This window comes from Fimicolochytrium jonesii (genome assembly GCF_025526975.1).
Source record: "Fimicolochytrium jonesii strain JEL569 chromosome Unknown EV422scaffold_9, whole genome shotgun sequence".
Taxonomy (NCBI): Eukaryota; Fungi; Chytridiomycota; class Chytridiomycetes; order Spizellomycetales; family Powellomycetaceae; genus Fimicolochytrium; species Fimicolochytrium jonesii.
This window is the reverse complement of record NW_026515676.1, coordinates 181,787-209,432: the sequence shown is the minus strand read 5'-3', so window position 1 is coordinate 209,432 and position 27,646 is coordinate 181,787. Positions and strand designations below refer to the sequence as shown.

Genomic DNA, 27,646 nt, shown 5'->3' with positions numbered 1-27,646 from the left:
CGGGGCTTCAAGGCCAAGCGACCTCAACGAGTTGATCACGTGTTTGACGCGCTGTCGAAAACGCTATGCAAGCGGAGAGTGCACCGCTCAGGTTCCCATGGACGAAGGACCCTGGAATTTCTGATAATATACGACATCCGCCACCATCTAAACCATCGATTCCCACGTCGCCGATGTCGCCATTTCCACCGGTACCGTACTCATCTCACTCATGTCTCAAGGCGCGATGGCCTTGACGCGCGAGCAGCAGGAAAAGCTGATAAGGATGTTTTGGAGCGGGATAATTTGGAAGTGGGGTGATTGGGGTCGAAGGCGGGGACAATGGAGGAGCGGAGCCAGAAGGTTCAGGAGAGGGAGGGTTCGAGGCAGGAGCTCAACGAGATTATTGTGAGAAGGATCAGAAGGGCTAGGAGATCGATAGAAGGAGCTGGCGAAGCTATGGCGGTTATGCCGATGCGATATTTTCCAAAGTGCCAGCATTCTTAAGGAGGTGGCGGGGACGCCAACCTCGACGGGGGCAAGGGAATCTTCAGTGGGAACGCCTGGCGGCGGATGCTCATTTCGACTGCTGGGGACTATTTGACTTTTGCTTGTTGTCTTGGCATATTTCGAGGAACGCTGGCCGAAGACACCAGCCATATGATCCAGGCCAGATCATATGGCTGCCTTGTATGCGATCATTAAGACTTTGTTCATTGCGTTGCTCTGAAGCATGTCGATACGGGTACAACGATGTGGGTCTTGAGACAGCGGCCCACATCAAGTTGGGCTGGAAAGTGAACCCCGCAGCCTCGAACCGGAATGTCTCCGTCAGAGGTGCTGAACCCTGCTCCAAAGCTCCTGGCTTTGGAAGGCCCTAGAACGTCCGCGTTTTCTGTTTGCTGACGCTTTACAAGCAACATTCAGTTGATGAAGACGACCTTCCGAATTGGAACTACAGGTGGTGAAGCAGAAGGCGGCGTTGGAGAAGACCGCAATGAAGAGAAACTCGCCCGGCGGAGGAACGAGCGGACAGAGGAGCTCTACAAGGCGTACGAGGGAATTGCTCGTGGTACGCCGGAGCTGCATTGTACTCTCCTACTCGACAACGTCAAGGTACTTGACCGATCCAGTTATCCTCACCTGACGACGACACGCACCCAGCGCAATAAAAGGAAAGCGTGGACATCCCAGCACATCAAGACACGTTCACGACATGCGGACGCACATCAGCAACGCACACATCACAGACGGTGAGGATACCTTAAAGGCCAGTGCGGGTCCGGGAACTTTGGGAAGATGAGAATCCGCTGGGTCGTGGCACGGGAGGCTAGGTGTGTCAAGACGTCTTTGCTCGCACCAGTCCATCCGCTATACCGCAAGGCCCTAATGTTGTGGACAATCACCACAACGAACTGGGGATAGGGCCTGAATTCGTCGACAATCTTGTGCTAAATGTTGATCCAGGCGCCCATGAATATGACCCCTCCTGCTCTTTCACTGGCGATCTCTCGTAATGAGCTTCCGGGTCTTTCCTCACAAGGGCAGCTTACAACCTCTTTATTGCTCGCGCTCGCCATGTTACCAATGAAGCCCGAGAAACGACACCGCTACCCGTCTCGTTGGTGTGGAATGCCACAGAGATCAATGTACTCAGACTGAAGAGAAGGAAACGAGGGAATTCCGGAACCTATCGGATCTATCGGAACCCTATTTTCTCGTGGGATGTCGTTTACGGTGCGCTGCCGGCCGCCACCACTCGCCCATCGAAACCTTTCGGCTGATTTTCCTGTCCCCATCGTGATGTCCGTCTCATGTGGTGTGGTCTGCGGCGGACACCACTCCTCTCCACTCTTGAGGTCGTGTGGCTACCGTTGGATGCCATGATCAAAGCTTTTGTTCCTCATACTTCGTCTGAAGATTCGGGACACTGAGGACCTTCGGCGGCAACAGTTCAGTTAATTTTCGAATGATGATTTGCATGAGTTGCCAGGGATGGATGAAGCTGTTCAGCTTTCGACTTGCCCGGACAAAGGGATGGTAATCGTCATTGAACCTCGGGGAGAGAAAAAATAACGGAATCAAGGGCTTTCAAACACTCGTACACCACATACAACTGGCAGTCAAGTGGCGGAAGCCAGGCCAGTCGTGATAGCGGGGGTTGATCTCAAGGATCGGGGAGGCGCTGGAAATGGTCACCCATCAACCAACATCAGAACATCAGTCAACTCATCGAAGCAGGTGACGGGCTCTCCATCCAGAACCCCTACAGACCCCATGGGGGAAAAGAGAGCACGCTTGTTCACCGAAGTGCGGGCCTGAGGGGCCACAGAATGCAATGGTCTCGAATGCCCATCATCTGCCTCCCAATCCGCGACCCGGAGACAGGGGCTAGGGACATATTCCTCAAGTAGAGACTTCCATTTTGCCGTGTCCACCATATCCGCAGAAACTGACCTTGTTGGATCCTCTCTAGGGAACTCAACAAAATCGGCGAGAAATGCATGTACGGTGAGACCACAACAATCACGGTGCCAACGGTCTGGGAGGCGCTGGAGGGGAGTAGAAAGAAGCGGCGGATGTCGGCACCACCCCCGACACACCCCACCATCAAAACACGACCAGAATGGCTCTGATCTGCCCAAATCCGGCAAAAGAGGTTCCCCACCTACCGGGGGTAATCATCCTAAGGGACCGAGCTCCGAATGCAGGAATGAGCAATCGCCTTCTTGACGATGTTTTGGCAGGTGTAGGAAACATCCCCTCGCGCAACAGGCCATCTAGGACTACATAGAGCACAAGGCATCGATATGGTTGGATCATACGAACCTCACAGACACAAATGCAGGGAGATACCATCCTGGCAAGGAGACTATAAGCTTACATACGGGGCTTGATGTCTACTATCATTCCCGTGCTGGGTGTGGCGGATGTCGATAGGAACCCACGCGGCATTGAACGTTGGCCGATAGCTCAGGGTCCGTACTCATCCTTAACAACGACCACCCACACGACCATCTGGGTTGCAGAAAAATCCATAGTCAGGAGATACCATAGTCCATACCATCAAGACAGTGGGCGCCCATCACCCCATCGCTACGAACGACAACTACGCTCGACAGAAGCACGGGGTGTGAAGATCAACCCTACACTATGGTGCGTCTGGAGATAACCAAACCTCGCAGCTGTTGCCGATCGACCCGAGCTTGAGCTACTGTCCGCACGGGTACTGGATACGGCGATCCGGCCAGCGGCGCTGAAGTTGCAGATCGCGCGGTCGGAGCGAAAGCCGGACGGGCGCAAGTTTCCGAAGCCGTTGATGGTGCGGTCCAACTACGATTACTAGGGACTGCCCGGAAGACCGACGCAGACCCACATAATCAGAAACATGCATGCTGGGTCGCCCCCCTTAGTCTACGTGGAACCTATATTCGGCATAGCGACCTTGGCGACATCAAATCATTCTCATTCATCGATTCTCAATTTCGTGTATTGCGTAGATGGTATCAACATGTTCATATTCAATTTATCAACAACCAAAACGTCGTTGCATGATTCACCCTCTTCCGTATACTCCCATCCAAACAACACCGCAGCAGGATATTGAATCGATCGGCAGACCCAAAATCCCAGCAACGACATCACCGACCCACATATCTATCCCCCCCAAACCCTTGCAACAACACAATACTCCAAGAACCCCACCTCCTTCCTCACCGCGCCCTTCAACGCCCACTCCACATCCGCCAGCGTCACTGCCGCGTTGTTACTGTTGCTGTGGGAGCGCGAGGCGGTTTCGCGGAGAAGACGGCGGTAGATGCTGTCGAGGGTGCTGAGGTCTTCTGCGGGTGTTATGGGCGCATCCGAGGTGGAGGCGGGGGAGGTGAGCGGACACTGAGCGAGGTCGTACAGGCCCCTGACGACATTGTGGATGAAGGTGCGGTCCAGTAAGGGGTTTAGGAGGCCTTGCTTGAGTTCGCGGGGGGCCATGGGGGCGGAGGGGGAGGTCGGGGAGGGGGTTGTTGTTGATGTGGGGGGTGGCGGGAGGGAGGGGTTGGTGGTGACGGAGGGTTTGTGGGGAAGGGAGGGCGGGTGGCGGAGGATCATGAGGTCGAGGGCTGTGCGGAAGCGGCGGGCGTCTGATACTGTGTGTAGATATCCCCAAAAGAAGTATGTTTAGATATACGGCCCAATAGAAGGAAGAAAGTAATCATAGCGATGTTCGCCGTTATCTTACCAAGCGCATTCAACCGCCTAACCCGTCTCGCCAACACCCTCTTCTTCCGCATCCCAATACTCCCCATCACATCCTCCTCCCGCTCCCCTTTCGCCTCGCCCTCCCCACCTTCCCCACCATCTACGTATCTCTCAATCCCGGCAGCCTCACCCAGCCCGGGCCAACAAAGCACCAGAATCCGCTCAAACGCCTCATCATCGTGCGCGGCGCTATAGGCGGACGTGTAGGGCGTGGAGAGGTGGGAGTATGTCCAGTCGGCGGGTGTGATCTCCTCCTCCCTCACATTTATATTTGTTGTAGTAGTCGCATTTTTACCATCCCCGTCAAGATCAAGCCCCACCCGACTCCCTCCCCGGCTCTTCCCCCTTCGCCAATACCCAAACACCTCCGCCCGCATCTGTTCGGCGCTTACATGCCCTGTTCGGACGCGCGGGTGCGCGGCGGGTGTGAAGAGGGATTGGGCGGCTTGAAGGAACGTTTTTGTTGGGCGTTGTGAAGTCGTTGGTGGTGGTGGGAGGTCCGGGTGTGAGGTGGATGTGTCCGGTTGGATGAGGGGTTGGGAAGTGCAGTGGGAGGTGATGAGGGCGTGCAGGGTGTGGAGGAGGGTGAGACGGGTCGTTGAGAGGCCGCCCTGAGGGATAGAAGAGAGAGGGAAGCGGGTTGAGTGCTTATTTTGAAAGACAATGGTTCACAAAACCATAAAGAAACTGGCGACAAGATTGTTGGGGGGGCGGGGCGCGGACCGAGCTCGCTTCGCTCGCAAAAGATCTGACGCCTGGTCTCCCAGCTCGCTTCGTTTTCCCTAGGGTCCGCTCGCACACATACCTTAAGATCCAGAATAAACGCCTCAGCGGTATCCATGCCATCGACCACGCCCGTATCCAAAGAATAAGCCTCAACAATCATCTTCGCATTCTCCTCCAAAATCTCCAGCCCACACACCCTCTTCACACTCTCCACGAGCCCCCTCGCAACCCTCTCCCTAACCCCGCCACTCCCACCCGCCTCCCTCTCAACCCTACTGTCCACCACGCCCTTCCAAAGTCTCCCCACCGCCCGTGGATCGTGTCCAAGTGCTCTATCCAACGCGGGCCCGATTTGGAGTGTGAGTAAAGGGGCGAGAGCGTCGCGGAGTTGGGCGGGGGTTGTTGTGGGTGTTGCGGGGGCGTGGGTGGGTGAGAGGGAGTCTGTGTCTGGGGTGAAGAGGAGCGGGGAGAGGAGGGGCGGGAGGGGGAGAGGGAGGGGAAGGGAGGAGTGGGGGGATTGGGGGGAGGGGGAGATGTAGATTGAGGTTGGGGTGGGCATTGCGGGTTGCCGAAGGGAGTGGGAGTGTGTATGGTTTGCCGAATGAGAATAGTTGCTGGGATGAGAATGAAAAAAAAGTAACGGGACGTCGTCCTTCCAGTCGTTCCCATCTCCGCCCGGAATGGGACGCGTGAGGTGAGGGTTCCGCCGTCGCACTTCCGCCCTCCTTCCTTCTCGCTTCCCATACTCCATACTGGCAGGCGGGCAGGCTGGTAAGGCGCAAGTGCTTCCGGGCTGTCGTCCTCGTAAGGCGGTCTCGCTCATTTCCCGGCCTTCCACGGATGACTCCGCACGCAGCACTCCCATAAGAGAGAGTTCACACCTCCCACCCACCTCACACTGCCCTCCATCCCGCCGCCGCCCCTTCTCACTCCACACACACCAAATGTCCCGTCTCCCCACCTCCTTCAGAGCTCTCCACACCCTCACTTCACTCCGGAGTTCAATAATACCTTCTGCGTCTCACTTGACCTTCGCTCGACCACTACCCACAGTCAGTGGCCGCTCGTTACAACAACACCACCTCACACCCCGATCCATTTCCTCAACGCCACAGCCCAAACCACCATTGCACAGCACCGCCCTCAGATCCCCTTCCCAACCCCCGCCAAATAAAATGCCAACCGACCCATCCACAACCACCCCCCTCCTACCGCCCACAATCACAACCCCATTCACACCCCCACCATCCCCCCTACCGTCATCAGCGGCCTCCGCGGCAGCCACAGCAGCCCTCGCATCCCTCCACCCGCGCTTCTCAAAGGGCTGGTGGTGGGACTGGAGCGTCATCTTCCTCGTGTTTGGGATCACGGGTTCGACCACGGTTAGGGTTGTTAAGCCCTTCTTGGAGAGGGTTTTGGGTATTGAGGGTAACTATCGACATCTCCCAAGTAGTCCCTTTCGGTATGGTATTATTTTCGATGACTGACGTTTGTGTGATACCCCGCAGGAACATTTATAGAAGGACCCTGGAGTTACCGCATCGCCTACCTTCTGACCACGCTGCCGCTGTACTCGGCGATCCTGTTGACGGTCGGGCGGATCTTTGGACGTGGGCCGTATTTCAGAGCCGTGGCGTTGAGGATGTGGGGGCGGTTTTTGCCGAGGAGGTTGTTGAAGCAGTAGGATTTTGGCGGTGAGGACAAGACTTGAGAATGGGCGAGAAGAGTCATACTGGGGATACGACCGACATCGCATGCGTGTGCACTTTGGTCGTTCCAGCAACCCGCCGTGCGCCATCCGCTTAATGCTGCAGTTGAAACTGGCACGGATTCCAATTGTATTTATATACAAATGACTTGCAAATAGACATGTACACTGCCCTCCACCTTTTCTGTGTTTGCCTCAACGGACTACCCTCTGATCCTACGAGCCAATTAATCGGTGGGAAACTCCACCACAAGCGGGATCTGGGTATACAGTAACTGTGCACAATGGCCCGGAAGAAGAAACCCCATCTCCCCCCGTTCCCTCCCCAATCCATACACATCAACTCTCCCGTCCATAATAAACCCCCACTCCCTACCATCACTCATTCTCCTCCTCCCCACCCCTCCTCTTCTTCCTCGCCACCGGCGTCGCATCCACCGGCTCAGCACTCAAACTCGACTTGCGCCTCTTCTGCGCCGCCTTCTTCAACCGGTCTACTTGCGAGAGCGGTGTGGGTGTGCCGCGGTAGGTGGACGATGATGCCTGCGCGGCGGTGGATGTTGAGTGGTGACGGTGGGAGCTGTCGTCGTCGTCGTGGCGGGTGTGGGAGGCTATTTCCAATGCCTTTTTCATCATATTCCTCTCATCAGTAATAAATCCCTCACCTGAAACGGAAGGACATACACCCGACACAAACACCCTACCTTAGGATACGTAACACTACTCCTGGAAAACAACCGATCCTCCTCCACCAGCTTCTGCTTCTTTCTATTTCCCAGCCCCGTGTTCGTCAGGTACCCCTCGAACCCGCGGATGATGTTGCCCTGTGACGTGTCTTCCAGGTAGCCTGTTTCGATATTATAGATGCGCTTTTCGAGTTCTATCTGTGGGAATCAGAGGGGAGACGTGAGTGGCTTGCAACATGGGGGTGTGAGGTAAAGCAAAGTTGGAATGATGTTGGGGTACACACCAGTGATCGATCCACCTGTTTCTTGCGACTCAGCAGTTCCTGCAGCGTTTTCTCGGCTTTGGCTAATTCCTGCGGTGTCACCTACATGTCACCCAACCCAAATCCAAGGTTCAGCGCCCCCGAGTCATTTCATTCCCTACTGTGGGAGTGATGAGGAGGGGACGTGATACACGCACATTGCTCAGATCGTCGCCTATGGAGCCGGCCGTTAGCGGGGTCTCCGGGTCGCCGGGAGGATGGGAGTCGGCACTGGTTGGCGGAGCTCCTGCTCCTGTGGAGAGTGGTGCCGGTGGAGGTGGTGGGTTAGTTTGGGCTGTTGACATGATGCCTGGCTGGGCTTGTTGGGCGCGTGGGAAAGTGTGGGATTGGGAGGATTGGGTTGTCCTTCTTCAGAATGCCCTTTGCAATCTCGTCGCATTGCGCGGAGGACAGGAGGACAAGCAGGACATTGCTCGAAGGACATTTGCACAGCAGTGAAGATACGATATCCCCCACTTCACACCGACAGAGGACCCTCCACCGACTTCTCACCCCAAGAAACCCACTCAACCCCACCCAGCTTCTCACGAATGTCCTTCGGCCAATTAATAGTCGGCCCCCCCGGCTCCGGCAAAACCACCTACTGCCACGGCCTCTCCCAATTCTACCAATCCCTCTCCCGCCCCTGCGCAATCGTCAATCTCGACCCCGCCAACGACGCCCTCCCCTACACGCCCACCATCGACATTTCCTCCCTAATCACCCTCGAAGACACAATGGAGGAATTCAATCTCGGCCCAAATGGCGGGCTGATCTACTGTCTGGAGTATCTCGAAAAAAACCTCGACTGGCTCGAATCCCAGCTCAAGCCCCTACTCGAATCCAACACGTACATCCTGATCGACTGCCCGGGCCAAGTGGAGCTCTTCACCCACCACAACTCGTTAAAGCACATCGTGGAGCGGTTGAGCAAGAACCTGGATCTCCGGCTCTGCTGTGTGCACCTCGTCGACTCGCATTACTGCACCGACCCGGCGAAATACGTCGCGTTGCTGCTGCTGAGTTTGAAAACAATGATCCAGATGGAGCTCCCGCATGTGAATGTGCTGAGCAAGGTCGATGTGATGGAGCGGTATGGGGAGACGGCGTTCCCCGTGGAGTTCTATACGGAGGTGCAGGATTTGGATTATCTGTTGGAGAGGTTGAATAACGATGGTGAGGAGGGTGGGGAGAGCACAACAGCGAGACAACCATCGTATTTCGCGAGAAAGTTTCGCGGGTTGAACGAGGCCCTGTGTGATCTTGTACGCGATTACAGTCTGGTCGGCTTTCAGACGCTGGCGATTGAGGATCTGCAGAGTGTGTTGAGCCTCGCGAGGGTGATTGATAAGGCGAATGGGTATGTTTATGGTGGGTTGGATGGGGTTGGGGTTGGGCCGGCGGCGGGAGTTTTGCCGGCGGAGGGTGGGGTGTAGTTTACGAGGAAGCGAAACTGGGATCGGCTTTCTTCGACCCGAAAGCACGCAGGCTGCCATGGGGCCGATACCCCCCCTAAACAACCACATTCCATGCGCCAACATTTCGCAGCATACAGTCCTGCACCCCGGGCACCGCGAGAATTCCACCCTTCTATCGCCACACATCGGCATCGGACCGAGGATCTATTCCCCGTCGCTTCATGGGCTTCATGAACGCAGGGTCGACGTGGTGACACCGTACTCTACGGTCCACCACGCCGGGCGACACATACCACAGGCATCTCCGGAACACCCACGCCTATCGGTCGATGCAGTGCGGCTGTACCTACATAGTCCACACGTAGGGTGAAGGGTAGCTTCATCCGCTTTCCCAATTTGGGCAAACTATTAGCATCACCAATGTATATATTGTTGTGACCACACAAACATACAGTCCAGTATTTGGGGAATGTACAGAAGGCATGTAATATGAAAGGAGACGGGATGGGGGGAAAAAATGTTACGACCGTGGGAATGGGATCAGAAGATACGCCTGGGGAGCATTAGGGGTTCTGTCTGTCGCTGCGGAAGTGGCTCGGCCATCGTTCACGTTCCGAAAAGTCGATATAGTAAAAGAAACCGCAACGTCCAGACGTGAGTGTCCGTGGAATATGGCCCACGAAAAGGGATCGAAAGGGGCTCCTAGTTCCTCGCCTGCTCGGCCACCGCCAATTTCCCCTCCTGCACCTCCCTCGCCTCCTTAGTCTCCGCCACGACGGTCGCGGGCCTATGCAGCTCAAACCCACTCACGACCCGCCCATACATCGTGCCGCCCAACCTCCCGAGCGGCCTCAACTCCGCCAGATCCACAATCCCCTTCTCCCGATCATACACCCCCTCCTTGACATGGACCCTCACGACCTCGGCCAGCACGACGCCGGCGGTGGCCTTCCCGTCCTTGTTATGCAGCATGTTGACGTGCGCGACGCGGCACTCGAACGAGACGGCGGATTCGGCGATGCGCGGCGGGCGGACCAGCTCCGACGCGACCGGGGTGAGCGCCGACGAGGGGAGCTCGGACACGCTGGCCGGGTACGGCGTCGTGGTGTGGTTGGCGGACTCGGCGGTCCATTCCGAGAACGTGTTGATCACGAGCTGCGACGTCGAGAGGATGTTGCGGAGTGTGTCTTTGGGCCCCGTCCGCCCGGCGTTGACCGAGATCTGTGCGGGCGTTGAGTGAGAGAGACGTGAGCCCTTTTTCTTGGCGGCAGAACTTCTCGATGTATCGCAGAGCATTCTTATCCACCCCCAGCGTGTTGCAGCCACCGCTGTCCCCCCCTCCCTCCACTTCCCCCTTCCCCCCCTCCCCCCAAACCTTACCATCAGCGTCGGCGGGTCATGACAAACCACATTGAAATAACTATACGGCGCGACATTCACAACGCCCGTCTCCGCATCCACCGTGCTCACCAACGCAATCGGCCGCGGCACCACCGCGCTGATGATCAACTTATACATATCCGGCTTCGCGAGCGCGGCCGGGTCGATGCTCACCGTCGACCCGTGCGAGGCCGGCGCGGGCTGATGTGTGCCGGGCGTCCAGGTCGGGTGCGGGGGCGAGGTGAGGTGGAAGGTGGCGTGCTGGTCGAAGGGGGGGAGGGCGGACATTGTGGAATGTATGCAGGGGGGGGAGGAGGGCTGGGGTGGGAGTCGGGAGAGGGGGCGATGGGAGGAGGCAGGAAGGACGATGGATGATGGGTTGGTGGGTTGAGACGAGGAGGAAGTCAGGCGGGGATCCAAAAAGTCACGCCCGTCTTGGGGCCTTTTGAGGGCGCGTGGTTCTCGTCTCTTCCAGCGGCGAGACACACAGAGAGACACACGACTCGCAGACGCATAACACAACGATACTCCTTTCTGCACTACCCTCGTCTGAATAGCTCAACCTACTACTACAACGACGACTGGACAGTCGAACCGAAAACACTATCTAATGCAATCCCTACGCCAAAAACCCCCTCAAATCAAACACCCCCTCTCCCTTCCCCTTCACACAAACCCCCCGCTCCGTAACAATCGCACTGATCAGCCCCGCAGGCGCCACATCAAACGCCGGGTTCCACACCTCCACCCCCGGCGCGGCTACATGCACCGTTTCCGTCACCACCTCCGCTCTCCCATCATCGTGCTCTTTGACACCCGCAGCGTCATCCACAACCCTTCCGCGAACCTGCACAACTTCTAAGGGTGACCGTTCCTCGATTGTGATCGCGTCGCCGTTCGGCGTGTTCAGATCGATAGATGTAGTCGGGGCAGCGACGATAAAGGGAACATTGTGATACCGCGCGGTAATGGCCAACTGATACGTCCCAATCTTGTTCGCCGTATCCCCATTCGCCGCCACCCGATCCGCGCCCACGACGATCGCCGCGATCTTGTGCGTGCGGAGGAGGTGCGACACCATGCTGTCGCAGATCAAGGTCGCAGGGATCCGTTCGTAGACGAGTTCGTAGGCGGTGAGACGCGAACCTTGGTTGTATGGGCGGGTCTCGGTGCAGAATGCGTGGGATAGGTTACCCCGGGCGTGGAGTTCGCGGATGATGCCGAGAGCGGTGCCCCACCCGGCTGTGGCGAGGGAGCCGGTGTTGCAGTGGGTGAGGACCTGGATGCCCTCTGAATTCGAAGAGTGGGTGAGGATATACTCCGCCCCATGCATCCCGATATTCCGATTATCCCCAACATCCTGCTCCAGCATCGCCTCAGCAGCCTGTATATACACCAACGCGGTGCTTTCGGCAGTCGCGTCCTCCCCTACCGCGTGCCGCTGGACTAAAGCGTTGAGACGATCGGCGGCTTCGAAGAGGTTTACGGCGGTTGGGCGCGAGGTTTTTAGGTAGCTGAGTTTTTGGTGGACGTGGTCGGCGATGGCGCTGGGGGTGGGGAGGGTGGAAGAGGTGGTGTGTAGTTCGATGGCGAGGGAGAGGGCGGCCACTATTGCGATTGCTGGGGCTGGGAAATTGTGTGGGTTTAATTTCCAACCCTGCGAAAAATATGACCAGGGAGCGCAATTCAGGTATACTCACCACCCCGGACTTTCATCGTCTGGATAACATGATGTCCGCCCTTGATATCCTCGACCTTCTCATACACGGACTCGAACGGTAACAGCAGCTGGTTGAGGACGAGCAGTGAACCTAGCAATATAAAACGAGGGTGAGTTATTTCCGACGAAAGGGGAAAGCAAGTCGCCGTTGCGCAAACACACACAAAACAATAACGACCGACAAAATAGACACCTGGGGACATACCTCGTGAGTAGCGGATAGCCTGCAGCGTGTTGCCTCCGTTGAGTAAGGGGTTCTGTTCGACGGCCATTATGAATATGGGGGAGCTTCCAGTTTCTGGTGCGCAATTGGAAATGGGCGGTGGAGGTGAGAGTGCGAAATGGGAGGTGAATTAAAGTTGAGATCGATGTCACGTGATGCTCCAGTTGGAGTGCTGTCCTAGTTCTTTAAGACGAACCCTGCTTCGAAAAGCCCCACTCGTTTATCGGGTAAGCTAAGGTATACTATTACTGCATATCTACAGTAGAGACAAATGCCATATGCGATGGTATGATACAAACAGAAGGGAACAAATATGGTAAAAGGCCGGGTAGCCGCGTACGGCGTTACGCGCGCTCGATGGGCGTTTGAGATATCTCAATGTTCGATACCTAGCCCCAGAAGGGGAAGATAATGGACAGTCCGGCCTTCCACAAAGATCGCAACTAATCAAGAACAACCGCATTCGCACCCCTCTTCCTCGCCCCCTCCTTCACATCCCTCAAATCCTCCATCGCAATCTCAGCAGGAATCGTGTCAACCGTGGGCTTGACATCCACTTCCGGTGTCGCGACAATGGCGGTCTTCTTGGTGGTGGAAGTGGTCGGCTCGCTGACGGCGGACGTGACGCCCGTGACGTTTTCGATCTGGCGCGTGAGGATCCGGATCTTTTGTGTCTTTGCGGCGATCTCTTCTTGGTAGCTGAGTTGGAGGTACACGTCGCGGATGCGGCGGTAGTCGACCCTAGAAGACGAGAGGGAGGGAAAGGGATATGTGAGTGTGATGAGTGTCGTGAGGGGTGGATAACATGGATGCGAAGCGAAGCGAAAAAGCGATGGTTGGACGCTTGGTTGGTCGGTTGGTCGGATGGTGGATGGCAAGCGGAGCGAGCACGGTTGGGCTGCGTGTGTGTGAAGCTCGCTCCGCTCGCAAAGATCTGACGCTCGGTATTACACTGCGCTAGCTTTGCTCGCACCTCGCACTCCACCGCGTTCGTCCTCGCTACGCACTCGGAATCACACTCGCAATACTCACAAAATCATGAAAATCGCAAAAAGACTCAGATACAAATTCCTCTGAGCATAAAACAGCCTCGCCTTCTGCTCCAATCTCGCCAACGGGTTCGAATCAATCACATGGTGATGATGGGCAGCCCCCACATTCTGTCCCATCATATCATTGGCAGCCGCATCCAACGCCGCGGCAGTGGAGTGCAACTCAACCTCCATCCGGTACAGCCTGTTGACGGTATCGAGAAAGACACCCGCGACGATGAAGAATACGATACGGGCTGTCCAGACGACTGGCTCGGAGCGGGCGGCGCGGGAAACTAAATTCATCATGTTCTTTCGGCTAAGGTGAAGGAGGGAGGTGTGAGTGAGTCAATCATCAACCAACGACATCCATCAACCAGTAACACCCAACTACCGTCAACCCTGTGAGATGGTTGGTGAACTGAGCAGTTTAGGATAGATATGTACGTACGTTTGGATTGGCAAGAAGGAGAGCGGGACCAGCGTGAGGAGGTATACGATGAGCTCTCCTACGAGCATGTAGTAGACGAGTTGGTTGAAGAGCGACATGGCTGTTGCTGTGTGTGAGGATGAGGATGAGGATGAGGAAGTGAGCAGGAAAGCTTTGGCTTTTGAGCTCCTGTTCGTTTGCGGAAAGCCCTGCCTGTTGGACCAGTGTTGGTATGACGTGCGGGAGAGACGTGGCAAGAGACGAGGGGGGGGGGGGGGGGATTGGGCGCAGTTTGGGTTAGCTCTCTCACTATGGATTGAATGGATTGAATCCCACAAGGGAGTGACGCATTTCCCCATTAGAGCCCCGATTTCGACACTACGCCCGTCAACCCTCCTGAAAGGCCTTTCATTACTTAATTTGAAGTCTAATAAATAACCCACAACACAACTCCGACAGGCTTCCCAGAACGCAGAGAGAGAGGGAGGCGCAAAACGTCAGCGAGGGGAGGTTTAGCCACAGTATAAGTAGGGAGGACTGAGGTTGTTGCGCCATCAAATACAACTTGCGTTTTTCGCACGCAACCACCTCGGGTCTCTTACTTTTACTGTTCCGTAACCTCCTCTACCACTTTACGTACCCGCCCGTGACCCCCGGCTCATCTGGTTACCACTAAGCGGCAGAAGGGAGCAAGCCCAGCAGGCCCTGCAGCACACGCCTGCTTCCCGGCCACGCAAATACCATCAACGAGTTCACAGATAGAGAGCTTGGTTTGCGTCCAATCCGCCGGCGCTAACAAATCCTTGCCTTCCTGCATCATGAGCTTCACTGCCCACTCGGGGAGATGGGTCCCCCAGCTCCAGCCCTTACGACACATGGAGAACATTATCAACTTCATGACCCACGGAAAGCAGCCCGCTCCGTCAGATGCGCCAGCGAAACCATCCTAAACCGCACCCATCGCGCATTCTGAAACAGTGCAAAAACTGCACCGTGCCGTCGCCATGAAAGTCAAGAGAGCTCGACGACTCCAGCTCCCCTTCGTCATTGCGGGGGCAGTTACCGGTCTTTTTTGGCGAGCTCTTCGATTCATTCTACAAGATGCGCCGGAGTATCAAGAAATCCTCTGCTGTGCGGCACATGGATGGCATCACTTGGGTCCTCTAGGACCGATTGCGGAACTCAAAACCGTCACCAGCATTCACACCCATTTTTGCATTGAGACGCTCAAGATGTCCGCAATCATCCGAACATTGACCTGGCAGCCCACCTTTTTCTCCTCGGAGAATTTGATCTCCATCAGCGCACGTTCCCACGGGAGTTCCGCGAGCGCCCCCCGAACCGAGGCAAGCCTGCTCGACCCAGGACCGGCGCGGAATAACACCAACACAAGCTCCAAACGGAAAAAGAGGGGTCGGGAGATCACTCGAGGGGGAGACACACTACCAAGTCGAACATGGAGCGTCGAACGTTCACGCATAGCAGGCCACTCCTTCTCTCCCGACCGCGGCTCAATACCAATAAATTTGCCAAACCACGCCATATGGCGGAAATTATTTCGGTCCAGCAGGACTCCGAAAGGACGTTCGGCAAGGTCGGGGCGCTGAAAGCACATTCGGAAGCGCATTCGCATGAAAAAATGTTCACATGCAAACCCTCGGGATGATGAAGCCATCTTTCGTCGGTCCCACGATCGTAAGCGCCACTATCGATCGATTCATACTACGATCAAGCCATACGGCTGCCAATCCCGACAAGCGATTCGAGAATGAAAAATGCGACCGCCTCGAACAGGACCAGTTTCCCTACGTCAGACATCCCTCCGAACGCAGCCATGTCTACGATTTGAAACGGCATTATCGATCAATACTCACTACTCAGGACACCCTTGGTAAGACATGAAATGCAAAAGGAAGGAGGTTCGCGGCTGTCTCGTGACGGCAATACCGCAAGCTGCAACGTATACTATCTCGACCCGTTGAGGGGTACCTCGAGGAACAAATCGGATCTCATAAGGACAAAGCATACTCCCGGATTCCAAAAAGCGACACTTCGAATCGACGCTTTACGCGCCCGAAGTGCAAGAGAAACACTGCCATCGTCGGGGTTTGCAACAGCCGCCCCGTACTTTTGAGACCTCCAACCGGCGCTGTGAAGTTCCGTCTTGTCTCCTCTCACAAGGACTTGACCGTCCTCCCTTTTTGCTCTCTATGCGGTAGAGACTGCAAGCTTCAACCACCGGTGCCTTGCTGCGGGGTGAAATACCTCCGGAAAGCGATCCTGCAGGACACCCAGGCCGAAGAGTAGACGGCGTCGCCAGCAATGTATATATCACGCCGACCACAGCCGCCCCCGCCGCTTCCCCTGAATATGACATTGACGAGGGTGGCGTGTCAGTGTTCAGGCCCACGTGCGAGCAGTTCGCAAACTTCGAGGAGTTGTGTCCAGAGCATGGCAATCAGAGACCTGTGTATGCATATCTGTGGCCACCACTGGGCTACTTCGAAAAGTCACCAGAACATCGCTTGCGCACAAAGTCCGGTGCAGTTCGGCATTTCATGGTTGGACCAACCGGTAGAGCCCCCGAGGTCCTTCCTGGGCGGGCCCGTCGCTCCCATATACCGGCGCGGCCACCATGGTCGCGCCCCTGACACTCATTACTCCATCGTCTTTCCTGTTTGATTTGCCGCACGGTCAATGTTTGCTCGGAATACCTTGATCTCGTGGATCACGAATGACGGGCAGGCGGGAAAGGCGATCGTTGGTCAGCAGCAGCGCTACTGCTCGCAGCTACCCAAAAATCTATCTACAATAGTGTGCATCCAGGACCAGCAAGGCGGCAGCATCTATCGATTCTTACGGCAACCCGGCAATCACGTTAACCCGGAATGTCAGCTTGCTACGCAGAGACGAGGCCAAGCAAGTATATCGGCGGCGTTGGCAAGGGAAGCTGAACCCAGAGCTCAATGCCCTTGAGACTGTACAGCAGGCGGAGCTTCATGTTATGAAGCTGGACGATGTCCGCGGCCGTCAAGACGCCAACAATCGGATGGATATACAATAGGAATGGACATGCACGCTCCAGAAGCTCCACCTCAATGGGACATGATCGAGGGCCTGATGAGGCTGATGTCCTTTCGAGCGGGATTGACATCGACTTTAATCGGGGGAGGACATGGATAACATCCGGGATAAGACATTGTTCTGGACTTTGACTTTGGACGAGGAGTCACTTGGACAATTGAACTATAGAGTGACAAATCATAACCCACTAAAATTGTATATATACACATTCAGCTTGCAACATCAATAAATTTGATCACTGGTGACTCCAATATACTGGTCCTAGAACTATGCCGGGTAGTTGCCTGGTCTTGGAGTTCCGTCCGTCCATCTATAGTCCATCTTATGCAAACTGTCGATTGAGGTCACCTTTGCTCACCAAAAGCAACAGCGCGCGTCTCCGCCTCCTTCCACTTCAAAATCCCAAAACGCACAATCCCAGTGGTTGAGTATGCATAGTTAAGCGCAACTCAACCCTCTCTCTCAACTCTTCGAACCCACTTCAAGCCCTCATGCCGTTAAAATCTCTCAAATCAGGACCCTCAAAGAAAATCTCCGGCCTCACTTCGAATGCTGTCAATTTTGCCTCCGTGAGGAATCCCTGCTGACAAGGCTTATCCGGAAATTTCTCGACTGTGTTGCGTACCTGGGGGGAGTTATCATTTCAGCCCGATTTTACCCAAGCGCTTTTCGACCTAAGATACCTTTTCTTGTTCTAACTGGCGGTGGATCGCATTTCGGGCATTGAGAACGCTTCCCGATTTTCTTTGCCGAGCTTTCCGAAGGGATTTATCGGCAGCGCAAGTCGGGAGTGTGAGCGAGGCACGCAGCCGGTGTAACTCCCGGAACAACTACATCCCACAAAAAGCAACGGACACATATATAGACGGACGAGTGCACATAATCGACGGGAACTCTGCGTTCGTACGTCAGTTCGGCATTCGCTCGATTTACGACGCACAGAGACTCTCCGCCGGGGACATACCCACCACGCAAAGACCAAATCCTCTGACACCTAGATTACAAAACAGCCTACCGCCATGCTCAGCAAGCTCGGTCTCCGCAAATCGACCGCATCGGGGCTGAACAGCAGCGGCGGCGGAGGGTCGAAACCCAACCTTACCGGCTCCAAATCTAGCCTTAGCGGATCCAAATCCAACGTCACAGGGTCCAACCCGGAACTACCCACCCGCTCCACCACGGGGTCAGGCACGATATCGAAATGGGCGTCGGCGATGATGCATACTTCGATCAGGCATGCTGAGGAGGAGTTGAAGGGTGAAAGCGTAGGGAATGATAATAACAAGAGTGGGAATGAGGATGGACGAGATAACGATAAAAGGAATAACGGATCAAAGGCGTCACTGAGAGCTAAAGCTGCAAGCCGTGAGGCTTTGAATCAAGGTAGTGGCAATAAGAGCGAGGCTGCCGGCAGCCGTGCGGATGTTCGGGACGGGGAGGAAGCCCGGCGGGTGTCTGATGATCATTTACGAGACGATGATTACGCACCGGCACCCATATCGGAACCTGCCGCTGAGGGAGCGGCGAGAGGATCCCGCAAGTCTCTGCAAGCAATCAAACCCTCCACAAGCCGCGACGCACTCAACGCATCCACATCGAAAAGCAATATCGCTAATGTGGAAGGAGACAGGACGCGAGGCTCAACTAATTCCGTCGCTGGCGGCAGTACGAGTCTTTTGGATCACCCGCGCAATGCGTCGCAGTCTCAATCGCAGATTCAGCGTGGAAGCCGCCCTGATATGGCTGCCGGACGATCGGTGCGTTCGGTGCGCGATGCTGGAACCTACGATGACGACGCGTTCGAGCCCGAGCTACAGCCTGAGAGAGTAGCGTCTGTAGGTGGCAGTCAGAACCAACTCACTTCGCAGCAGGCGCTAAATCGGAAGGAGCGCGAGGCGGTCGAGCCTGAGCGGGAAGAGCAGCCTCAGAGAGTGGTGTCTGTACGTGGCAGCCAGGCCCGGCTCAACTCGCAGCCAGCGCTGAACCGCAACGACGAGTACGACCAGGAAAGGTTCGAAGACAGCGGATCGGTCCGCCCCGCGGAGTCGCAGGCCGCGAGTCGCCAGGATGTCCGCCCCGGTGCATCGCGGCCCGATGTCGCTGGCCAAACTCAATCCCGCAGTCAGTCGCAGCACCTCCAACAGGACCAGCAAGCCTACGGCGACGAAGAGTTTGAAGATTTCGGCGCGGGCGGGACAGGACCCGCGGGCACAGGAAGCCGCGCCACATTGCCCATCGGTTCCACGGCCACTCTTGCGCGATCTCAACAACCCCTGAATGATACTGTCGGCCGATCGCAGGCGGACATGCGTGCGGCGCCGTCTCGATCAAAAGTTGTGGGTAGTTACGGAAATGTGGCAGGTAGTCGAGCAAACGTGGCGGCTAGTCACGCAAACGTGGCGGGGAGTCAAGCGAACGTGGCCGGTAGTCGAGCGAATGTGACTGGTAACCAAGCGAACGTGGCGGGCAGTCGAGCGAACTTAGCAGCCAGTCAGGCCAATGTTGTGGATAGTGCGCAGGCCGGTAGCCGGGACAACCTGAAGGCATCTCGTCAGGAATTGAATAGCGAACAGCGGCATCACAAGTCGGCAGCAAATATACCAGCTGGCAGCCGGGAAAATCTGAGTGGGTCGCGTCAGGGGTTGCGAGATGCCGAGCAGCATCACAGGTCTGCAGCAAATGTACCAGTCGGCAGTCAGGCTAATCTACGCGCATCGCGCCAGGCTTTGCGTGCTGATGAGCCGCAAAGGTCGGGTAGCCGGGATAACCTGCGTCAGCAGACCGGTAGCCAGGAGAATTTGCGAAGTCCACGCCAAGCACCGCGAGATGAAGAGCAGCACCAACCTGGCACCCGAGACAACCTGCGTGGATCGCGCCAGGCGTTGCAAAGTGAAGAGCGACAAAAATCTGATAGCCAGGACAATATGCGCAGCTCCCGCCCTGCTCTTGGTGGGAGTGACGACAAGCTGCGTGGGAGGTCTCAGCAAGCGTTGGCGAGCGGCGCGGGATCGCGTTCTGTCAGTCGAGACAACCTACGTGGGAAGTCCCAGCACCAATTGGTTAACGATGGCGGTGCCACCGGCTCACGCTCTGCCAGTCGGGACAATCTCCATGGAATATCGCAACAGCAGTTACACAATACCGGCGGTGCAGGCTCACGCTCTGTCAGTCGGGACAACTTGCGTGGAAGATCGCAACAGCGGCTAGCAACTGCCGATGCCGGCGCAGGCTCACGCTCTGTTAGCCGCGACAACCTTCGCAACTCGCAGCAGCAGCTCCAAAACGACGAGCCAAAGCATACTAAGGACGAAAACCGCCCTGACGATACACGTGGGCCTATAAGCCGTCCAGAATCCCGCCACTCCCTTCGAGCCGCAGGCGATGAGTACACCAACAACCAGTCTGGCTACAACGAAGACGAGTTCGAGGACTTCGAAAGCGGCCGGGTGGACGGCCGCAAATCGCAAATGCATATCAACCATCAGGATGTAGCCGGATCACGCAACGCTCTGGTCGCCGGGGAAATCACAAGTCCTCAGATTGTGAGAGGTTCGCGGAACGTTTTAGCTACAGACAAGTGGGAGGCGAGTCGACAAGATGTGCGAGGCTCATACAATGCTTTGGCGGGCGGCAAGTCGCAGGTTGTGAGCCGGCAGGACTTGATGGGCTCGCAGCGTCTCGACAACAATGCGGCGGCATCAAGCTCCCCGAAACAGAGTCGCGCGGACGTTCGTGGATCGCGAAACACTCTTGAAGGGTCATCGAACGCAATTGCCGCGGCGGGCAGTCGGGGGGATGTTCGAGGATCTCAGAATATGGCTGGTTCGCAACAGCACTTGTCACGCGGAATTGCTGAGGGCAACAAGGCATCGAGCCGTCAGAAACTCGGCGGCGAAGGCCAGACGACGAGTCGTAATGACATGCGTGGCTCGCAAAACGTTGCAGCAGCAAACGACGTGCGCGGTTCGCAACACGTCGGGGCGGCAAATGCCAGTCTGTCGCAGTCACGATCGCATTTGTCGAAGCAGAGCGTTGGCGGCCAAGAGCCAACAGCACAGGGTGTTTCTGACCAATCAGCCTATGCAGGAGACGCTTACGATGACGACCCGGGTTTCGAGCAGGGCGGGACTGCAGCGCAGAGCGAAGCGAACCTGCGTCGCGGCAGCAACACTGACGGAACCGAAAGCACTCATCCCTCTCGCGCACACCTCAACGATGCCAATCTGCCCGCCAATAGCCGACATGAGGTCCACGAAGCGCTCGACGCGCTGTCTGCCGCGAAGAAGAAAAGCGCGCACAACAGCACCAAATCGGTTGCCGCAAGCGGCCGCGATTTGCATGCTCCCTTGGATGCGCTGGCGGCCGCCCTGGGCGGTGGGTCAGGCCGGCACTCGAAAGGCGCCAGCAAGGGCGATGTGAGATCTCGTGGTGGATCGAGACAGCTTCTGGCCCAGTCGCAAAACATATCCTCGAATGATGCAAACGGCGATGCGAATGGGTATGAGGACGACTTTGTAGGGAGCGGGCACGTTGGGCCGGAAGGGGCCGCGAGTGTGACTGCTTCCCAGCACGCTTCTCGGGAGCAGCTGGGTAAACAAGCCAGCAAGTCGCAGGCTGCAAGTCGCAAAGACATACGTGGAGAAGGTAGCACATCCTCAAAAACAGCGCTGCAGGACGCGGCTGGGACGTCACACGCTGCTAGTCGCCCCAATCTCGCTTCACAGCGATCGCGAGAGGTATCTACCGGCCGATCGCATACTCCGAGTTATAACGACGTTCGCGGTTATAGCGCAAACGATTTCGAAGAGGATCGTGACACGCAGCGGGACGACGCTGAGGGTGAAGGATACGCCGATGATTTCGAGTCGCAGGCAGTGTCCCGCACCCACCTAAACGATACGCCTGCGAAATCACAAGCGGCCAGTCACAACAACGTCCGCGCAGCATCGGCATCGTCCAACCAGAATCAGCCCAGTGCAGCGAAGGGCTCGCAGGATGTGCTAACCGACCAGCAGGCAAAATCACGCGCTGCGAGCCGCAAGAACGTGAGTGGGTCGCGTAATGCGCTCGCAAACGATAACGGGAGGCACAAGTCAAATGCAGCCAGTCAAGATTTCGGGTACACCATGGATGCCTTTGATGATGATAACGCGGCGCAAGTACCCGTCGACGTTGGCCTGGCCCGCGAGGCCAGCCGACACTCTTCACGGGCCGCGTCCGCAAACCAGCTCGATCAAAACCGACATGATTCCGACGCATACGCGATCAGACCACGCACGGCGACGGATGACGATTACGGCTACAGCATGGACGCCTTCGACGAGCCTGCGAATATCAGAGAGCAAGCAAACTACGTTGGACAGCAGCAAGGGCCAGGCAGCAACAACTCCAGCCGCCGTGAATCGAGGCGAGGATCTGCGCATCAGAGCGCAGACTGGCAGCTGCCGCCCATTCCATCATCGCAGACCCCGCAGCGCCGTCCATCTTCGCGCGCCGTGGACGCCGAAATCGACGAAGGTTACTTCCATGTATCGTCCACGTCCGGGTCGAAGCAGCACCTCGCTAACGACCACGTGGCCTCACACACTTCTTTGAAAGCTAAATCGAAGTCGTTGCTGAATTCCATAGCGAACATGGTGCATCCGCATCATCACAGCAATACAAACACCGCCGGACCGCGGACGGGTGATAGGGAGCCTGATGAGGAGTCACGATTGTATTCGAACCGATCGCCTTCGGTGGACAAGTCGCCAAAAGTGCAGAGAAAGGAGAAGAAACCTGGGCATAAGCAATCGGGGACTGGGGCTCTACCCTCGCTGCCTCCAAAAGGAAGGGCGAATGTTCAGCAGGTTGGTTTGATTGCTGCTGCCCGCTACGTGTATTCTTCTTTCCTTCTCACCGGTCTTACACTCAACTGCAGCAGGAGCATCAAAAACCTCACGCGCATCGCCAAGACGTCCCCGACGCCGCCACGGCGCCACTCATCGCCCAACTTCGCTACCAAATCGCATCGCTCAAAGAGCAGCTTGGAGAACGCGACCATGCCATAGACCTTCTGCGTGCACGGGAAGCTGAACTGCGCAGTGTAATGGCATATGATTATCTTGAGACCAAACTCTCCACTCGTTGACAACTGACTCTTGTTTGGTATCTATGTCGGACATGTAGGCTCATAGCGGCGGCACGACGAAGTCGTCTCACAAAATAGACGAAAGCACCAGGATATTGCTGGATAGACAGAAAAAGGTAAAGATCGCGGAGTTTTCTATGCGTCGGTAAATAACGGCTAGGGATATCAATGCTAAGTCACGTCGCAATGTACGCTCTCATCTCTACCAGGCGTACCAGCTCCAAGTCCAGAAACTCCGTCGCGAAGTCCGCCGACTGCAGTTCCAGCGGGGGTCACTTGCAGATCCGTTGATCGAGGTAAGTCTGGTACTATCTTCTAACATGCGTGTCCATCTTCCCATCCATGGTCTCTAATACAGCCTCGGCCCCTCCGTCACAGTTGACATACTTCCCAGGCCTATCCCGAGCGAAGCAAGAAGCTGCAGGGCGCAACCTTACAAACGGCGGCGCCGGTGTGGACGACTTCTCGATGAACCCGCCGCCTGCCACAGGGAACCATCCCGAAAGTGGGAGCAGGTGGTGGTGGGGATCTGGACCGCAGCTGTCTGGACATCGTGAGTTTTTTGGGTTTGTCTTGCATTGCAACATTATCGGAACAGTCGCTTTGGGAATCCCATCGTTGATCCGGGACTGCGTGAGAAGTCACTGACCGCTTTTCATTCCCCATCCGCGATCTTCACACAGTGGGCCAACAACGACCGCAAACAGCACCCCATACGCCCAGCTACCGCAACGACGACAGCCTCGACGCGCACCCATCATCGAAAACCAACGCCAGCGCATACCCACCTATCAAAGAAGGCGAGCGAGTGAACGTCAACATCAAGGGCGAAACGTGTGCGGGCGTCGTGCAATTTGTCGGACAGTTGCAAGGGCACCCTGAGACTGGACTTTGGTGTGGGATTGGATTGGATAGGCCTGGTGAGTAACTACCGCTCTTATGATCCTCTGTATTAAATTACTGATGCTTCTATTCTTCCAGTGGGCAAGCATGATGGACTCGTCCAAGGCAACCGCTACTTTTCGTGCCCACCAGCCCACGGTCTGTTCGTGAAGGCCAATAAGGTCGCGAAAGCTGCCTCGTAGACGCATTCAAACACTACGCTTAGGTATTCTAAAACATACATGGAGGATTTGATGAGTAGGATTCAGAACATAGAACAGGCCCTTGCATAGCATACGTATGTATACCCGGGCCGGAAGATAACTATAATACACGCGATGGGATGGGATGGATTCTGTTGTTGGCTGGATGTTGAAAGGAAGAGACCCAAATGCGGAAGGGGGGCATACAAATTGACACCACGATTACCAAATCGGACCGCGCCTTCCCAAGAGCAGCACTTGAAGCACGCTAAATCGCCCAAAACAGGATATGTATTAGGTACGCCGAGTATACAAGCGCATATATGTACAGTTGAGGTCAACCTGGGGCCGGTACCTAAGCGGTGGGTGTATATGCGGGAAAGTACGCCCAAAAGAAAGGCGAGGGGTGAAAAGACAGAGCCAGCTATCTATTGCTTCTCGCCGTCTGAGGTCGCTAATGTGGTCACAGTAAGGGGTAACTAGCATCCTCCTGGGCCGAAGGGGCATCCGACGTAATTGGCATGTTCGGCTTGCGTGATACCTGCAAGCTGTAGGATGGCCTGGATGAGACCCCCGATACCTTCGCCAGCTGGAAGAGTAGACACACATGGATGAGGAATTGGTCATGGATGTAAGAACAGACGCAAGTAATATGAGAGTACGCACCAATCAATCCAGCGGCGACAGCAGACATGTAGAAAGCAGCACTGGCGGGCGACTTCCGCTCCCAGAGCAAGGAAATCGCCGCTCCAAACACCATGGCGGACCCGTAGATTGTGTCAGGCAACACGAATGCAATGCCAATAGCGGCGGTGTTGGGCACGAAGCGGGCGAGTTTGGGTGACAGCGTGTTGCGAAGGATGACGGTGAGGACGGCAAAGAACGCGGCGCCGATTGCAACGTATCCACTGCTGTTCGGAATGGCGGGGTTGGGGTCCGTGAGCGCAATCGCACAGGCCTTCCATGCGCCGACGGACGGCATGTCGAACGGACACTCGATCTTGTTGGCCTTGATGTAGGCGTCGGTCTCTGTGATGCAGGGGTACGCTTGCGAATAGAGGACGAAAAGGCCCACGCAGACGGGTACGGAGATGAGGGTGCCGGCGACTTGGGCCCAGAATTGGCCTTTCGGGGCGGCTCCTAAGGAAAAAAATAGGGTCAAATGCCGAAAGGGATGCCAAAAATGGTCCATTCTCCTTAGGAATTTATACTCACCGAGGATATGGCCAGTTTTCAGGTCTCCGACCATGTCGACACTTTGCGCCGCCGCGGCGGCGGCAACGGTTCCGGCGACAAGGTTCAGACGCTGAGCGTCGATGAGATCTTGGCCTTTGACCATGCCTTGGCCTTTGGTGACGCCACCAAACACGAGCTGAGAGGTCTTGGCGACGGCTGAGACGGGGTTGATGTCGGTGTAACCTGCGGATTGCAACCCGATGAAGGCGAAGAAGAAAGCGAGGATGATGGAGAGGATGCCTTCTCCAATGCCGACGTTGAACTGTGTGCGGAGGACGATGATGGTCAAGACGGCAGCAACGAGGATACCGCTGCTCCAGGCCCAGACCGGAACTTGCTCGTGAGCGGGCGCGGGGTCCACGTCTTCGCCATCGACGTCCGCGCCACCGTTCTTGCGGAAAACGCCATCGATGGCACCTTTCAAACCAGAGTAGATGTACTTCCAATTCCAGCCGAGCTCAGCGAAGGAGGTGACTACCATGAGCATCACTCCGGGCCAGAGCATCCAGTACCTGGGCGACGGCGCGTTCTTGGGGTCGGCGGTTATCGCAGCCATGTAGTGAATATAGTCCGGCTCGAATCCAGGGTCCGTTGGTTCCATACCCATTAGTAGTTGTTTTGGACCTCCGAACGCCAAGCCGTTGGCAACGAGCATTGGGCCAATGAGGCCCCAAGCCAAGAAGGACCCGAAAGCCAATGACGCGGATGCGTTCATACCGCTCAACATTCCGGCGCCGATGAAGGCCTAATGTCAGGTCAGATTGAGGAAGCAGAGTCAGTATCGAGACGGCGCAAGACTCTTCTGGTGAACGAAGCGGTACTTACGGGCGTCCATTCGAACCACCAGTGCCAATTCTCGGCCTGGATGGCAGCGTGGTATCCCCAGGAGTAAAGCCAGTAGAACACATGCATGTCTTTCAAGATACCGGGAACGAAATAGCCGATAATCGTCCAAATGATCGCGGCAAAGAAACAGCCAAACATGACCTTGGCTTTCTTGATACCGGCAGCCTCACCGGCAGCACCCTCGTGCAGAGAGCGGATGGTGTAGGCGGAAGCGGTGGGCGAAGGGAAAGGCAACTTTTGCTTGATAACGAAGTACTTGCGGAGGGGAACAGCGAAGAAGAGACCATAGTAGGATCCAACGAGGGTAAGGAGCATGAGGCGACCAATGTCCTCCTTTGGCGATGCGCCAAGGAGGTTGAGCTTGTACATGGCAGGGATGGCGGAGACGAAGATGATCGTGAGACCACCGGAGGCGGTCGCAGCAGTCTGAACGGTGCAGTTTTCCTTAGGGCCAAAGTGACCGCCTATGACGCGAGAAAGCGGCTTGAGGATAGCGAAGCCACCAATGGCACCGAATAGCGATGCGCCGAAGGTGAAACCGGTCTTCAGCCCGAGGTAGAGGTTCGAAGCGCCGACGATGGTACCGAGCATCATTCCGACGAGGATGGCGCGTGCCGTAACTTGGGTCTCCTCCGGGTGATTGCTGTAGGCGGTGGCATCGTGCGGCTGCACCTCTTCGAAATCCTTATGATCCTTGACATCGGCATCGGTGATCTGGACGTCACGGACGTCGCCGTCGACATGCTTGGTGTCGGTTGTGTCAGCCATGGCGGACAGGGTTGAAAATGGATTGAGAACTTGGGACCTTGAAATGTGGAAGAGGGATGCTAGATCACTCGCCTCTTTTATATCTGCCAGCAGAAAGCGGAGACATGGTTCTGGGTGTCATCAGGAAGTGAGCAGGCGTATCATGTGTGTGGAGAGAAGCAGCGCCCCACCTTGCTGGCAAGTTGGCGATTATGCTTTGATCATTCTCCAGGGGACACTGTGAGACTGACAAGGATCATTTGGCGTCGTTGGCGTCGTTGGCGCTGTGTTGCCATGTATCTGTGCGAGGGCCGTTCGAGTAGGCGCACACAATCCGAGATTTATATACCCGCTTCGTATGATAACCAGGAGCTGCGACTTGCTCTCCGCAACGCCCACGAACAACCCGGCCATGAAATTGACAGTTGTCTTGGAGCTGAACTTCCCTTCGAGGTGCCTTCCCGCGCGTCTGTGCGACCGTAATTGGTGCTCAGAGCCAATCACCGCGCGTGGATTTAAGGTTTTCGGAAATGAAGGCGTCGCTGATTGGCTGCGTCGCAGCGCAGTTCTGCATGACAGTGCATGTGCAGGTGGGCGTTGGGCGCCTTGGAAGTCTCCTGAGTCCTGACGGGCGTAAGGAGACGGGCGAGACGGGCGT

The 27,646-nt window shown here is 56.1% G+C and overlaps 10 protein-coding genes across 10 annotated transcripts; 3 read left to right on the top strand and 7 right to left on the bottom strand.

Moving 5' to 3' along the window:
* Positions 1-3,315: 3,315 nt before the first annotated feature.
* On the bottom strand, positions 3,316-5,806 carry EV422DRAFT_615039 (uncharacterized protein). The gene is made up of 3 exons (XM_053073940.1): positions 5,042-5,806; positions 4,217-4,847; positions 3,316-4,124 (listed from the first exon to the last, which is right to left on the bottom strand). The coding sequence occupies exons 1-3, from the start codon at positions 5,783-5,785 to the stop codon at positions 3,637-3,639; spliced, it is 1,863 nt and encodes a 620-aa protein (XP_052926183.1). The 5' UTR covers positions 5,786-5,806; the 3' UTR covers positions 3,316-3,636.
* Positions 5,472-6,783, top strand: EV422DRAFT_526596 (uncharacterized protein). The gene is made up of 2 exons (XM_053070149.1): positions 5,472-6,390; positions 6,471-6,783. The coding sequence occupies exons 1-2, from the start codon at positions 5,907-5,909 to the stop codon at positions 6,644-6,646; spliced, it is 660 nt and encodes a 219-aa protein (XP_052926182.1). The 5' UTR covers positions 5,472-5,906; the 3' UTR covers positions 6,647-6,783.
* On the bottom strand, positions 6,784-8,047 carry EV422DRAFT_526592 (histone acetyltransferase subunit NuA4-domain-containing protein). Its single transcript, XM_053070148.1, has 4 exons — positions 7,817-8,047; positions 7,641-7,721; positions 7,375-7,554; positions 6,784-7,294 (listed from the first exon to the last, which is right to left on the bottom strand). The coding sequence occupies exons 1-4, from the start codon at positions 7,961-7,963 to the stop codon at positions 7,049-7,051; spliced, it is 654 nt and encodes a 217-aa protein (XP_052926181.1). The 5' UTR covers positions 7,964-8,047; the 3' UTR covers positions 6,784-7,048.
* Positions 8,048-8,209: 162 nt separating this feature from the next.
* EV422DRAFT_486194 (GPN-loop GTPase) lies at positions 8,210-9,028 on the top strand (the record flags this gene model as incomplete). Its single annotated transcript, XM_053067387.1, has 2 exons — positions 8,210-8,811; positions 8,854-9,028. Coding segments are annotated over 2 exons (777 nt in total), but the record flags the coding sequence as incomplete, so codon positions are not given.
* A 408-nt stretch (positions 9,029-9,436) lies between these two features.
* On the bottom strand, positions 9,437-10,853 carry EV422DRAFT_428628 (uncharacterized protein). Its single transcript, XM_053067148.1, has 2 exons — positions 10,457-10,853; positions 9,437-10,297 (listed from the first exon to the last, which is right to left on the bottom strand). The coding sequence occupies exons 1-2, from the start codon at positions 10,742-10,744 to the stop codon at positions 9,779-9,781; spliced, it is 807 nt and encodes a 268-aa protein (XP_052926179.1). The 5' UTR covers positions 10,745-10,853; the 3' UTR covers positions 9,437-9,778.
* A 219-nt stretch (positions 10,854-11,072) lies between these two features.
* Positions 11,073-12,488, bottom strand: EV422DRAFT_586511 (uncharacterized protein; the record flags this gene model as incomplete). Its single annotated transcript, XM_053073464.1, has 3 exons — positions 12,382-12,488; positions 12,157-12,267; positions 11,073-12,082 (listed from the first exon to the last, which is right to left on the bottom strand). Exons 1-3 carry the CDS (start codon positions 12,446-12,448, stop codon positions 11,076-11,078), a joined length of 1,185 nt encoding a protein of 394 aa, XP_052926178.1. The 5' UTR covers positions 12,449-12,488.
* Positions 12,489-12,540: 52 nt separating this feature from the next.
* EV422DRAFT_526585 (B-cell receptor-associated protein 31-like-domain-containing protein) lies at positions 12,541-14,122 on the bottom strand. The gene is made up of 3 exons (XM_053070147.1): positions 13,882-14,122; positions 13,432-13,749; positions 12,541-13,140 (listed from the first exon to the last, which is right to left on the bottom strand). Exons 1-3 carry the CDS (start codon positions 13,977-13,979, stop codon positions 12,843-12,845), a joined length of 714 nt encoding a protein of 237 aa, XP_052926177.1. The 5' UTR covers positions 13,980-14,122; the 3' UTR covers positions 12,541-12,842.
* Positions 14,123-14,518: 396 nt separating this feature from the next.
* EV422DRAFT_615025 (uncharacterized protein) lies at positions 14,519-16,088 on the bottom strand (the record flags this gene model as incomplete). The annotated part of the gene is made up of 5 exons (XM_053073939.1): positions 15,600-16,088; positions 15,516-15,565; positions 15,131-15,463; positions 14,853-14,954; positions 14,519-14,806 (listed from the first exon to the last, which is right to left on the bottom strand). The coding sequence occupies exons 1-5, from the start codon at positions 15,715-15,717 to the stop codon at positions 14,519-14,521; spliced, it is 891 nt and encodes a 296-aa protein (XP_052926176.1). The 5' UTR covers positions 15,718-16,088.
* Positions 16,089-16,495: 407 nt separating this feature from the next.
* Positions 16,496-16,924, top strand: EV422DRAFT_505804 (uncharacterized protein; the record flags this gene model as incomplete). The annotated part of the gene is made up of 3 exons (XM_053068513.1): positions 16,496-16,553; positions 16,606-16,624; positions 16,687-16,924. 3 exons carry the CDS (start codon positions 16,496-16,498, stop codon positions 16,922-16,924), a joined length of 315 nt encoding a protein of 104 aa, XP_052926175.1.
* Positions 16,925-24,416: 7,492 nt separating this feature from the next.
* EV422DRAFT_526577 (OPT oligopeptide transporter protein-domain-containing protein) lies at positions 24,417-27,388 on the bottom strand. The gene is made up of 5 exons (XM_053070146.1): positions 27,180-27,388; positions 26,221-27,119; positions 25,375-26,140; positions 24,826-25,299; positions 24,417-24,748 (listed from the first exon to the last, which is right to left on the bottom strand). The coding sequence occupies exons 2-5, from the start codon at positions 27,007-27,009 to the stop codon at positions 24,639-24,641; spliced, it is 2,139 nt and encodes a 712-aa protein (XP_052926174.1). The 5' UTR covers positions 27,010-27,119; positions 27,180-27,388; the 3' UTR covers positions 24,417-24,638.
* Positions 27,389-27,646: the final 258 nt, after the last annotated feature.

Coding starts and splice junctions, on each gene's coding strand:
- EV422DRAFT_428628 (XM_053067148.1), bottom strand. CDS start 10,744: ATGTCCGCCCTCCCCCCCTTCGACCAGCACGCCACCTTCCACCTCACC. Junction 10,298..10,456: donor ATGACCCGCCGACGCTGATG/GTAAGGTTTGGG, acceptor ACGCCCGCACAG/ATCTCGGTCAACGCCGGGCG.
- EV422DRAFT_526592 (XM_053070148.1), bottom strand. CDS start 7,963: ATGTCAACAGCCCAAACTAACCCACCACCTCCACCGGCACCACTCTCC. Junction 7,722..7,816: donor TAGGCGACGATCTGAGCAAT/GTGCGTGTATCA, acceptor GGTGACATGTAG/GTGACACCGCAGGAATTAGC. Junction 7,295..7,374: donor GTAGTGTTACGTATCCTAAG/GTAGGGTGTTTG, acceptor ATGATGAAAAAG/GCATTGGAAATAGCCTCCCA.
- EV422DRAFT_615039 (XM_053073940.1), bottom strand. CDS start 5,785: ATGAGCGAGACCGCCTTACGAGGACGACAGCCCGGAAGCACTTGCGCC. Junction 4,848..5,041: donor CGTTTATTCTGGATCTTAAG/GTATGTGTGCGA, acceptor TCTATCCCTCAG/GGCGGCCTCTCAACGACCCG. Junction 4,125..4,216: donor TAGGCGGTTGAATGCGCTTG/GTAAGATAACGG, acceptor ATCTACACACAG/TATCAGACGCCCGCCGCTTC.
- EV422DRAFT_526577 (XM_053070146.1), bottom strand. CDS start 27,009: ATGGCTGACACAACCGACACCAAGCATGTCGACGGCGACGTCCGTGAC. Junction 25,300..25,374: donor GAAAACTGGCCATATCCTCG/GTGAGTATAAAT, acceptor TTTTTTCCTTAG/GAGCCGCCCCGAAAGGCCAA. Junction 24,749..24,825: donor TGTCGCCGCTGGATTGATTG/GTGCGTACTCTC, acceptor CTACTCTTCCAG/CTGGCGAAGGTATCGGGGGT.
- EV422DRAFT_526596 (XM_053070149.1), top strand. CDS start 5,907: ATGTCCCGTCTCCCCACCTCCTTCAGAGCTCTCCACACCCTCACTTCA. Junction 6,391..6,470: donor GAGGGTTTTGGGTATTGAGG/GTAACTATCGAC, acceptor GATACCCCGCAG/GAACATTTATAGAAGGACCC.
- EV422DRAFT_526585 (XM_053070147.1), bottom strand. CDS start 13,979: ATGTCGCTCTTCAACCAACTCGTCTACTACATGCTCGTAGGAGAGCTC. Junction 13,750..13,881: donor TCCTTCTTGCCAATCCAAAC/GTACGTACATAT, acceptor CCTTCACCTTAG/CCGAAAGAACATGATGAATT. Junction 13,141..13,431: donor TTTGCGATTTTCATGATTTT/GTGAGTATTGCG, acceptor CTCGTCTTCTAG/GGTCGACTACCGCCGCATCC.